This window comes from Loxodonta africana, chromosome 11 (assembly GCF_030014295.1).
Source record: "Loxodonta africana isolate mLoxAfr1 chromosome 11, mLoxAfr1.hap2, whole genome shotgun sequence".
Lineage (NCBI taxonomy): Eukaryota > Metazoa > Chordata > Mammalia > Proboscidea > Elephantidae > Loxodonta > Loxodonta africana.
In genome coordinates this window covers 60,201,035-60,213,562 of record NC_087352.1, presented here as the reverse complement: position 1 = coordinate 60,213,562, position 12,528 = coordinate 60,201,035, and the positions used below count along the sequence as shown (strand labels likewise).

At 41.8% G+C, this 12,528-nt stretch overlaps 2 protein-coding genes across 11 annotated transcripts in view; one reads left to right on the top strand and one right to left on the bottom strand.

Moving 5' to 3' along the window:
• KATNAL2 (katanin catalytic subunit A1 like 2) overlaps positions 1-3,467 on the top strand; it is a 94,089-nt gene extending 90,622 nt beyond the window's left edge. For 7 of the 8 annotated variants that reach the window (XM_023543813.2, XM_023543804.2, XM_023543820.1 and 4 more), the window contains one exon: positions 293-886. In XM_023543813.2, the coding sequence (XP_023399581.1) occupies positions 293-595 (303 nt within the window). In that variant the 3' untranslated portion in view covers positions 596-886. Of the gene's footprint in view, positions 1-292; positions 887-919 lie in introns of those variants that run through there. The other variant, XM_064294556.1, reaches the window with a different exon arrangement.
• A 6,587-nt stretch (positions 3,468-10,054) lies between these two features.
• The window catches only part of HDHD2 (haloacid dehalogenase like hydrolase domain containing 2), a 29,759-nt gene continuing 27,285 nt past the window's right edge, over positions 10,055-12,528 (bottom strand). For all 3 annotated transcript variants that reach the window (XM_003406309.4, XM_023543803.2, XM_064294557.1), the window contains 2 exons: positions 11,836-11,899; positions 10,055-10,321 (listed from right to left, as the gene is read on the bottom strand). In XM_003406309.4, coding sequence (XP_003406357.1) covers positions 10,218-10,321; positions 11,836-11,899 — 168 coding nt within the window. In that variant the 3' untranslated portion in view covers positions 10,055-10,217. The remainder of the gene's footprint in view (positions 10,322-11,835; positions 11,900-12,528) is intronic.

The window sequence follows — 12,528 nt, the reverse complement described above, 5'->3', positions numbered from 1 at the left end:
CGAATCTGATCATTCTTGGATTTGGGCACAACGGCCTGTTAGGCTAGCTTGGGTAGCCTGACCTGTCCAGTCCTCCACCAGCACCTTATGGCATGTATTTGGGTGGTCTTAGAAGTTGTTTATTGCCCACCATCTTCCCCCAAGCACTGTTTATCTGGAATCTCTGTATAGTGTTCATGGGTGACAGGTACAGAATCTAAACAGGGGTCCTGACACTGATCTTGCCTCTAAGAATGTAATCACCACCACCATTCTGCTTGCTGATGAATGGCTGGGTTTGCGGGTGTTTCAGGAGACAGAGGGCTATTCGGGCTCAGACATTAAGCTTGTCTGCAGGGAGGCAGCCATGCGGCCTGTGAGGAAAATCTTCCATACACTTGAAAGTCACCAGCCAGGTAGGATTGGGATCACCAAGAAGGTGCTCTGGGGGAGAAATTTGTGTTTAAAAATCCAACTTTCACCAGCAGATGGAGCCTTGCTCCGGTTCTTGGTGGGTCTTTACACTTGCAACACGTTCTTGGTTAAGTCATCCCTCATGCACTCAATTCATTCCCCCTCTGGTGCCCCGTTTTGGATCGACTTTGCCTGCAGATGATAAACTCCTTAGGGCTCGGGCTTTTATTTCTCTGGCAAACTATGATGCTGGGCTGGATCCATTTGAGGCACTATATAAATATTAAATAATACTTTGATAACAATACATTTAAGTCACTTTTTGGGGGGAGGGAGGTCTGGGCTTCAGGGGCTAACTCAGTTGCACATTAAAGAGTTTTCTTTCCACCCTTTTTAGTCTTGCCTTTTGCTGCACTGACCATTAAGTATGCTGCATTATGCATTGTCTTGAAAGAGGGTCTATTAGCATTTCAATAGCATTGATCACACTGAGGTCGATTGTGCAGTTACTGTTGTTTTTATCTAGAGAGTAGCAGTCTACCTGCCATCCAGTTGGATACAGTGACCACCGCTGATTTTTTGGATGTGCTGGCCCACACCAAGCCTTCAGCAAAGAATCTGACTCAGAGATACTCAGCCTGGCAAAGAGACTTCGAGTCTGTTTGAAATTACATTGAAGCTGACCTGGCCACAAAGGCAACCACAGAGGCCTGCTAGCTTATTAGTGGAAGTGGGAGAAGAATATAATGATTGGAATGGAAAAGAGAAATTTATTTATGAGGACTGGATTAACTTGGACAACTATTGTTTTGAAAACCTTAGATGCTTTCATTAATTTTTCACAATAGATGCAAAATACTGAAAATTTCAATTACATGCAAATGTACTATTGGGTCATGCAGGGGAGATTTTTTCCCACAGTAAAAGGCGGCATAAAATTTTGATGAACCGTTTCCTGTAGTGTTCCGTGTTTGTGAAATGGTATCTTTATTTTGATGTAAAAGATGTCAGAAAAGTTGTGTTGGAAAGCGTAGGATGGCTTTGAGTTGGGGCAGCTGACCAGAAGCTAAGTTTGACGGGCCGTACAACCAGGTGAGTTTAAGGGTGGATAAGGACAGGGAGCAGGGAAGGAAATAGAGACTGGTTCTCATTCTTGACAATATTCTGAATCTCATCAGCTCTCCCTAATTCTGACCCCAACCAGCTTTATCAGCAGCAAACCTCTACCAAACTGGTCCCCATGTGGAAATGCCACTGATCTCATTCCCTACGCCAGAGTGTTCTCCTGGACACTTCTACCTCCTCACTTCCCATATCTGGTTTGCCTCTTTTTAATTGTTGTAAATAAATTATATATATATATATATATACACACAACATTTGTAAATCCAACACTTTTCAGGTGTATAATTTGGTGATACCAATTACGTTAATCATGTTGTACAACCACCACCCATACTCATTGCCAGAGTTCCCATGGCCATAAACAGAAACTCACTGCTTCCTGAACAATGTCTCTCCCCTTCTTCCTCCCCCCCACCTCTGGTTGTTGTTGCTGGGTGCCATTGAGTTGTTTTTTCGACTGGTAGCGACCCCATTTGACAGGGTAGAACTACCTCCTAGGGTGTTCTTAGCTGTAATATTTATGAAAGCAGATTGCCAGATCTTTCTCCTGTGGGGCCGCTGAATTAAAACCTTCAAACTTTCTAGCAGCCAAGTGCTTAACTGTTTGTACCACCAGGGCTCCTTCCTGCCCCTGGTAGCCACTAATAAACTTTGGTCTCTATACATTGGCCTATTCATGTCATTTCATATAAGTGAGATGGTACAATATTTGTCCTTTTGGGTTTAACCTATTTGATCCAGCATATTTTCAAGATTCGTCCACCTTGTAGCATGTATCAGGGACTTCATTTCTCTCTATGGCTGAGTAGTATTCCATTGTATGTATGTACCACATTTTTATCCATTCATCCATTGATGGCCATTTAGGTTGTTCCCCTTTGGCTATTGTGAATAGTGCTGCAATGAGCATGCATTTGTTTGCTGTGGCTGTTTTCACGTTTCTGAGGTATATATACCTAGGAGTGGAATTGCTGAGTCATACAGTAGTTCTATGTTTAACTTTCTGAGGAACTGCCAAACTTTCTTCCACAGCGGCTGTACCATTTTGCATTCCCACTGGCAGTGGATAAGGTTCAAATTTCTCCACATCCTCGCTCATATTTGCTATTTTCTGTCATTTTTTTAAAAAAATCTTAGCTATTTTAGTTGCAGTGAAGTAGTATTTCATTGTGGTTTTAGACTTGACGACAATGGGTTTGGTTTTTGGTTTTAAGGGCTAATGATGTTGTGCATCTTTTCATGTGCTTGTTGGCCATCTGAATATCCTCCTGGGTGAAATGTCTGAGTCCTTTGCTTATTCTTTTTATTATTATGCTTTACGTGAAAGTTACAGCTCAATTTTTCATACAAAAGTTTATACACATGTTGTTTTGTGACATTAGTTGCAATTCCCCCAATGTGACAGCACCCGCCCTCCCCGGCTTCCGTGTCCATTTGATCAGTCCTGTCCCCTCCTGCCTTCTCATCCTGCTTTTGGACAGGAGCTGCCCATTTGGTCTCTTATATCTGATTGAAATAAGAAGCACATTCCTCAGGTGTATTATTTTTTTGTTTTATAGTCCTGTTTAATCTTTGTCTGAAGAGTGGGCTTCAGGAATGATTTCAGTTCTGGGTTAACAGGGTGTCTGGGAGCCATAGTTTCAGGGGACTTTGCCCATTCTTTGATTGGGTTGTCTTTTTGTTGTGAAGTTGTATAAGTTTTATATGTATTTTGGATATCAGACTCTTACCAGATACACAGTTCCCAAAAATGTTCTCCTGATCTGTAAGTTCTCTTCACTTTTTTGATAAAATCCTTTGATGAACAAGTTTTTTTGTTGTTGTTGTTATAAAAGTATTTAATTTTTATGAGGCCCATTGGATCTATTTTGCCTTTTGTTGCTCATGTTTTTGTTATCATATCTGAAATTCCATTGTTAAAAACTAGGCCCTGCAGCCACACCCCTATACTTTCTTCTAAGAATTTTATGGTTTTAGTTTAAGTCCTTGATCCATTTTAAATTTTTGTGTATGGTGTGAGGCATGGATTCTGATTCATTCTTCTGCATGTGAAAATACAACTTTCCCAGCACCATTTATTGAAGGAACTCTTCCTTCTCTATTGAATTTATTTAGCGCTCTTGCCAAAAATCAGTTGACCACAGATGTACGGGGTTTATTTCTGGACTCTTTATTCTATTGGTCTGTGTGTCTGTTATTACACCAGTACCAGGATGTTTTGATTACTGTGGCTGTACAGTATGTTTGCAATCAGATGTGTAAGTCCTCCTACTTTGTTCTTCAAAACTGCTTTGACTATTCAGGGGAAAGAGACATTTTGGATGGCAAAGTATTCCAAATGGGCTTACTCTTTTAAATAAAAACAAAGCTTTTTTAAAAATACTGGCTATTTTGAGTGGAATATTCCTAAATCCTTTTAAAATGTTATGTCATGGAAGTGTAGCTAAACTGAAAATATACCTCATACAACATTTAAAGCAAACAGAAAAATATTTCATCTTAATTTGTGCCAAATATAAAGTCCTTCATGAGCACTAGATATTACAGTGTGCAGCCTAGTGATACACTAGATACACAGGACTCTAAACTCAGTGGCTTCAGACTGCTGTACTGTTCAGTTTCCAACATCTGCTTTTTGTGCCTTTTTTGGTCATCTTGTCAGGCTGTCAGCAGACATTTCTTGTAGCTGTTAGTTTATCTGTTGGTGGCCACTATCTTCCTTTCTGATTTCATGGAATTTTGGCTTTTGTTGCTCATTTGCTGTGACTGGAAAGTAGTTAAGATTGTATTCTATGTGTACTTTAAGGGTGAACAGGTAAAGGGCAGGGGAGACTCCTGTGCACAGCATGCTTGTTTCAATTCATTGTGGCCCTTTTAGCTTACTGCCCGTTCCTGATTCCATTCAGGGTAAGCGTAGTTTTGCCATCCCTCTCAGCAAATACACGTAAACTTCTTCTATTTCCAAAACCCCATACACAACCTTCAATGTGCTTGACATACCTCTACCACCTCCACTCCTTTTAAGTATCTCCAAGTTCACCTTTTTACTACTTCCACCAGTATCCAATCACGTACTCAATCTGCCTCTCCTCTTTCCTTGGATGTTTGTCTCCAAATAAGTATGCACGCACATGTTTTTATGTCATGCATTTAGATGGCTTCATCTAATGACTTGTTTTGAATGAAATAAAATGTAGCTCTTTCATCCCTCTGACCCCACTACGCTACATACACATCTTTCCCTATCATCCAAAAATAATTATATCACCATTTTAAGTTAACTCAATAGTATTTTTATTAGGACTGTATGCATTGTTCACTGTAGAGCCAAGGAGTGAATTAGGTTTACATTTCCTTTCTTGATGACTTTTTGTCTTTCCTGGGATTAATAACTGCTTTTTTTTTTTAAAAAAAAAAAAAACTTTTTTTTCTTTCTTGTTTTTACATCTGTTGAATTTTCTAAGTATCTAATCTTATTGTTTTCTAACACATTCTCAGGTCTGTCAGATAAGTATCAGTGTTATTTTCCAAATGGCCAAAGATATGAGATAAACTTTCAATTCCATCCCCCCCTCCTCATCCGGAAACCCTGGTGGCGTAGTGGTTAAGTGCTACAGCTGCTAACCAAATGGTCAGCAGTTTGAATCCACCAGGCGCTCCTTGGAAACTCTGTGGGGCAGTTCTACTCTGTCCTATAGGGTTGCTATGAGTCGGAATCAACTCGACGGCAGTGAGTTTGGTTTGAGTCTTCCTCATCCACCGATGTTCTACCATTCTCTTGTGGTTTGTCTTTGTAGCTTCATACTTTACTCTTACTTTGGTGGGGTTTTGAAAGAGACCAACTAACACATATGATTGACCTACTATGTTTAAAGTCTCTATGGCTATATTTTAAAAAGTAGATTAAAAGTATATCTAAGTTTACAGGGATACAGGAGATTGGTCTGTCAGTTGTTGGGAGTGAAATTTAGCTTTATCCAAGATGTGGTTACTTTCTGCTAAAGCAGAGGTCATGACTCAGATGCCTACAGGAACATGGACTGTATAGTAAATGAATAAAGTCAGCTGTGTGTAAGAGGAGGAAGAAGAGGGGGTCTGTGGTGAACTGAAGAAGGCAGCGACTGTCTGAGGACACAGTAACTCAGCTCCAACTGAACACTGCTAGGTGGAAATCTGGATCTAACATTGTCAGATCTTCCAGTCTTCCCAGAAAACCAGTAAGTGCTTTGCATTTAGAATCTCCTGATATTCAGATGTTGGCAAAGAAGTTAGCATTATTTCCCCCTACAATCCACATATCCTGCTTCCTCACTTCATTAAGATTACCATCTGATGAGAGGCTTCCCTGACGGACCATACTTACCTAAAATAACCCCAACCTCACTCTTACTTGCTTTATTCTTCTTCATGAGTCAATCCTGGGGTTTGTCATTATCTCTCATCTGATTAGGTTGTGTGTGTGTGTGTGTGTGTGTGTGTGTGTGTGTGTTTATTGTCTGTCTCCCCTACTCAAATGTAAGCTCTGAGGGTGTGGAACTTTTCCCACTGCGACTGAATCAATGAGTGAATGAAACATTTTTCAAAACGGAGTAGGCCAAAGACGATCTGAGCATTCTATTTGCTCCAGACTATAAATTGTGACTACTGTTCCAAAGCACTTAGCTCAGTGCACATGATCACTTCTCTTACAGCTTTATACAACCATTTTGAACCTGTCAGATCCCTCTGTATTGTTACAGCATATTTTTATACATTTCAGTTCCGTAACTAGAAAACATGCATCTTAGAAGCTAGAGCTGCATTCTGTGTAGTCTTTAGTGCTTTACCCACAATGAGCACTTAATGAGTATCTGTAGGTGATTTTCTGAGGCATACCAGCCAGTGAAACAAACAGGAGTTAACATGTATATGATGTGAAGGTAAGCACTAGACAAAATGAGGCATTCACAATTGCTTAGTCTTAACAGATAAGCAATTTATATTATGATAAATGATTTCTGGTGCTCTGGTGCCTTGTTACTGCCCCTTAAAGACAACACTGCTTTGGGCTACAGGCCTTAATCACTGGTATAATACCAAAGTCAGCAAAGGTCTTGTGCATTTATGCTGAAAAAGGCTTTTGTGACTCAGGTCAAATAAACCTGGTAACGCAAGAATGACCTTATGCAAACCAGTGCTAATATGAAAAAGGTGTTCTACTGCTCGAGGCAGAGTGTTTAGTGAAACTGATTAGTGTAGTTTTAAAAGTTCCTTATTTAGGTACCCAAGAACTTCAGTTTATCCTACACGAGCATTGATCCAAAACCAACTGAACACATCCAGTACAGGCATACCACACTACTGTAATATTTAATGTGGGATAGGGGTGACGTTATAGCACTATCAGTCCAAGGGACTTCTGCTATCCACAGCTACAGGTGTTTGACAGAACCATGACAGAGAGTGAGGCTGTCTGGCCCCTGCCCTTTCCTCTCCTAGCCATCAAGATCAGCTCTGACAGATGTAGAATGGATGGTAGGTAGGTAAAGCTACTGCAGAGTCATCTGGCTGATTTTGGAGGTAAGAGAGTGAAGCTGGTAGAACCACCAGCTGCCTCCACACCTGGCATGTGCCTGGCTCTCGGCAGATGCTCAATAACCATCTCCTGACAACGGGTGTTCTCCAATACTCTTTCTAGTCTTAAGATGTCACTTAGTCCCTTTTTTGAGCCCAGGAAAGGATTACAGTAAAACTGTTACAACCTCCTTGAGGTCAATACCACAAGGTGGCTCTTGAGATGGAACAGCTGGAAAATGAAGTCCTTCAGATACTTCAGTTATTAAATTGCTTCCATGAGGCCCAAGGCAACCCAACCAGATGAGCTGGGAATGTTTATAGTAACCACCTGAAACAAGATTTTTATTTATCCTTATGAACCTCTCTGTGGACCAGTCAGTTAGCAAGCCCTATAAAATGTTTGTTAAATAAATTAAAAAATTACACACTGAGATATTAACAGCCCACGGGGACAAACTGGAATGGAGGAGAGTAGAGAAGCTGTTTCTCTTGACTGGATACATTATGCTCATGTGACCTTACCCACTCCTGTTACTCTACCTACTTCCTAACCCATCAGTGCTGTCTGCGTCAGTGTGTTAGCTCTAACCTGTCTCCAGAGCATCTAATCCATTATTTCCGAGTGTCTACAAGGGTCTCTCCTATGGGCATTATAGAGACAGGAAGTTTAAAATGAAACTTATTTTCTCCTTCTTCCCCACAGCTATACCTTCTACAATTAAATTCTTGTAATATTTACAGCTAGTTTTTATTAGTTTAGTAACCATCTGAGTGCCTATCTGTGTTGCAGCAGATATAAAAAAAAGAATGCGACACAGTCCTGTCTAGCAGGCTGAAGAGAAGTGTGAAGAAACGATGTGCTCTAACAAGTGCTAAGGAGCCCTGGTGTGGCAATGGTTAAGCGCTTGGCTGCTAACCAAATGGTTGGTGGTTCTAGCCCACCCAGTGGCTCTGTGGGAGAAAGACCTGGTGACTGCTCCTTTAATGATTACAGCCTAGGAAACCGTAGTAGCAGTTCTGTCACACGGGATCACTATGGGTCAAAAAATCGACTTGACAGCACCTAACAAGTGCTACCTGGGCACAAAGTAGGGAGTAGTTCATTCTATCTCATAGTCAGGGAGGCAGGACATGACAGAGGAGGGGACATTTGAGTTGAGTCTTCATATTGTTTTCGAGTAATGTCTTAGGTATTCTCCTTAGCTCACCACCTAGAAAAGGTTCTCAAGGCAGAATCTTTTTCTTATATGTTTATTTCCCACAGTGGGCCCATAAAAAGAAAAAATTTTTTTTAATTATTTTATTTTATGGAAAGCAAACACTTGATAATTTTTAGGCCAAGGAATCACTTACCCAGGTGCCCAAAGAACAAGACAAAGCTGAACGGAACCCACCCACCAGGCACCTGCAGCCTCTCTAGCTGCAGGCTACACCTCTCTCTCTATATGCACCTTGCCCTGAGGAAAGCTAGATTCAGCAGAATGCCTCTTTTTATCCTCAGGAGGACTTCTCCCACTGAAATCACCGCAGAGATAAATTCTACCAACCATTTTTTAGATTGCTAAATGTAGGCAGTCCTGCTATACCTGCATCATCACTGCGAACATATAGCACTTACTATTTGCCCAATTCTACTCTAAGTAATATATGGCTAATGCAATTAACCCTTACAACAACCCCATGTGGTGGGCACTATCATTATCTTCTCCATTTTACAGGGTACAAGAGGCGAGGTGACTTGCCCAAGGTCAGGAAGCTAGTTAAGTGTCGGCCTGTGCTCTTAGCCACTCCACTCATCCTTCTGGTTCTGGGGGGTGGTCTTCTGCACTCCAGGATGTATAAGTACTACGTTGGGGTATTTGCAAAAACAGAAGGGAAGTGCTCACCAAGCTACCAAAAGGAGAGGGAGCTGCCATTTATTTGGTTTTGCACCCTCCCATCGAAGACCAAGCTGATCTCTAAACAAGCATTAAACCCCGAAGCTCATTAACATCAGTGTGAGCTTCAATAAGGTGAACGCTACAGTGATGTACGATTACATTCTAATAATTCAATGCCCAAGAGCCCTGTAAAACAATTGCAAAGGCCCAGGATTATCAGAGTATGCAAATGCACTAGGAAAATCATTACCTACTTAGTCCCCTTCATTTTGGTGGGTTTAACATGAGAAGAATGATCCATGCTACAAGATGAGATTTCATTTTCCAGCTGTAGTAACCAAGTACATAAAAGCTTGAATCTGTCCCAATAGCTTCTAAAAGATTTTCCCTATAGTGTCAGAGGCAAAAATAATGAAATCTTGCAAATGTACAGTTAATAGGACCCTGGTGGACACTAATTTCAAAAATGCACGGTCTATAAGACATTAAAGGCTTGATTTTAGTTTCTGCACTGTTCCTGTTAATAACAATGTCTAATTAAAACATCTGTAAAATACTGATAGTTTTAATTTTACATAAAATTTCCAAAACAACTGTTACACAGCATAATAGGTATCTGCAATGAATAGGTTATTAATGGAAATATTAAATTAAAATCAGGTTCTAAATTTAAATTAGTCATCTCTGGCTAATGAAGAGAAAAAGAAGTCACCCGTGCTGGGAATAACTCGGTGGATAATCTAGTTTTCAACATCCGTCAAAGAAAATTCACTCAATCACTTGGGCTAAAGAACAATTCACTTTGCTCTTTCAGCTTTTTACTCTACTTGGCACTAATGATGGATTTCACAGTTGAGCTCAATATTAAAACTACAGCCTAATGCACCTTTCGATGCATTACTTTAGAATTTAAAAAACACCATTCAACTTTACTCACGAGCTGAGAATACTACCCCCTGCAGTAGGGTCTCCCTCCCAGCCCTGCCCAACCTGATGAATATTTTAAAAGGAATGGCACCAAATCTCAGCTTTCCCTTTCTTTGGGTCTCATCTTCTTTAACAAAACAAAACAAAAGGGATAGCAAGGCTTAGTGGCTGGCTGCAATTCAATACCTTTCTTTTTAATTAATGCACAATAAAGGAGGGTTACAACTCGGCAGCAGGGTGCGGTGGTTATCTATTTACGCCGGCTCTGGGCGGTAAGGGATTCATTCCAGACCGTGACAAGCCGTGTCTCATGTTGCTTCAGGTTCACATCACGGTTCACAGCAGGTGCTGCAGAATGTGGTCCACGGCATGAGGAAAGCTCTCACAAGTCAAGTAAGGAGGTGGATTAATTTTTTCTTCATCTGCTGCTCGATACTTCCCTGAAACGAAAGGAAAGCCAGTGAGCAAGGCTACTGCCAGAACACTAATCATGCCCTGTAAGCACCGGGGCCGTCAGAGCACCACCCTTACAATTAATAGACTCAGGGGCTCTGCGTCTCCCAGAGCACCTTCTACTGAGGCTTCGGGATGCAATGAGGCAATTCAGAGATGACACATTCAGCTTGGTCCCAGGTCCTCTGGTCTTAGACAATGGACAGTCACACACTGGGTCACGTGACAGTTAAGGTTCCCTTCAAATCTCACAGTTGATGAAGTCATTTTCTTCCCCCACTAGCCCCAAAGACAGGAAAGGTGATTAAATCAATGCTCTTAAATGGAGGCCCAGACCCCAGAGGGCAGAGGCCTCATCGGCTCCCGAGGGTGACTGCAAACAGCATGTGCTGCTGCCAAGCCAGGACCCTGTCTGCCAGCAAATGAGAGGGCCTGGGGTGGGGCAGGGGGTGGGGGGTGGTGGATGGCTCACAGGCCTCAGGCCAGGGAGGCCAGGCTGCACGACAAGGTGCTCAGTGCCAGACACACTGCCCAACTCCCCCAGCCTCTGCAGTTCAAGACAGCCTGCTGTTCCTCCAGTCTGGCACACAATTTAACACCCTAACCCAGCAGAGAAACCATTCCACAGTGTCAGAGTGAGCTTCTCAAAGTGTACATCAGATGATGCATGGTCCCTATTTAAACACCCATAAGGAGCCCTGGTGGCACAGTGGTTAAGCATTCGGCTGATAACCAAAGGTCAGCAGTTTGAATTCACCAGCCAACTGCTCCTTGGAAACCCTATGGGGCAGTTCTACTCTGTCCTAGAGGGTCGCCATGAATCAGAATTGATTCGATGGCAATGGGTTTAGTTTGGTTTGGTAACAGGTACCAAGAAGCCCTAGTGGCACAGTGGTTAAGCACTCAGTTGCTATGCAAAAGGTTGCCGGTTCGAACTCACCAGCCACAATGTGGGAGAAAGATTTGGTAATGTGCTTCTGTAAGGATTTATAGCCTTGGAAACTCTATGGGGCAGTTCTGCTCTGTCCTGTAAGGTTGCTATGAGTCGGAACAAACTCCACAGCAATGGGGTTTTTAATGGATACCAAAGAGTCTCTGGGTGGTACAAACCATTAAACATTCAATTGCTAACCAAGAGGTTGGTGGTTCCAGAGGCACTCTGGAAGAAAGGCCTGGCAACCTGCTTAAGGTCACAGCCTTGAAGCAAATCACCAGGGCTTTCTTCTGCAGAGCAACTAGCTGGGTTTGAACCACCAAGCTTTATGTTAGTAGTTGAGCGTAAAATGGTCTGTGCCACCCAGGGACCTAGACATGAAGATAAGGCCTTATATAATGCTTTTGTTTAGTCTGGCCCTGCAAATGGGGTTTTATTTTTGCTTTGTGGCCCAAAAATTTAAAGTGTCCAGTAGGCTCTGCCATTTCTGCAAAGACCACGCCTTAAGCAACCGTGTACTCATCCTACCATTGTTTTTTGGAGAAGGCTTACAAAGAAGCTACATACCAGTTTTTACTAAGATGCCCAGCATGCCAGCATTTTGAGCCCCGCCAACATCATCCCTGCAATCCTAGAAAAGCAGAAAGCAAGCACTTAGTTCACTGTCCTCAGTTAGCTTGCCAAAACAGTCCCTACCAACTGATGTGACTTATTAAGCTGGGATGGCCAACTGTAACCCCAGTTTTTTTTTCTTTTTAAATGGAAGAGAGGAAGGTACAAAAATGGGTGAACCCACATTTAACATCCTGAGGATGCACACCCTGTTTGGAGAGATAAATATCACAGGAGTGAAAGGTGTACAACAGATTAGTAATCCCAGTAACTGAACACAAAGAGCAGGGTTACAACTCTTCATGTTTTGCCACATGTACATCTATCTACTCTCATCTTAAAACATTGTGGAAAACAGCATTCTGTCCTTTGGCAGCTTTTAAGGTGAATGAGCCAACTGCAGTCAGTGAATGAACTCAATTCAGAAGAGAGCTTTTCTGCCACCCATGTAATATATTATCTTTACTTTCCATCCAATTGCCCCTAAGAGGTGGAATCAAGTCACATCAGTCTAAGCAAACAGACATTGTAATTTTCTGATGTTCACTTAACACTTAGAATAATTGACAGATGAGTCTAAAAAGTGAACTCCTTCTCCAATTCTTACTTAGGACAGAGTTGACTAATGATGACTGCAAAGTAATAAAA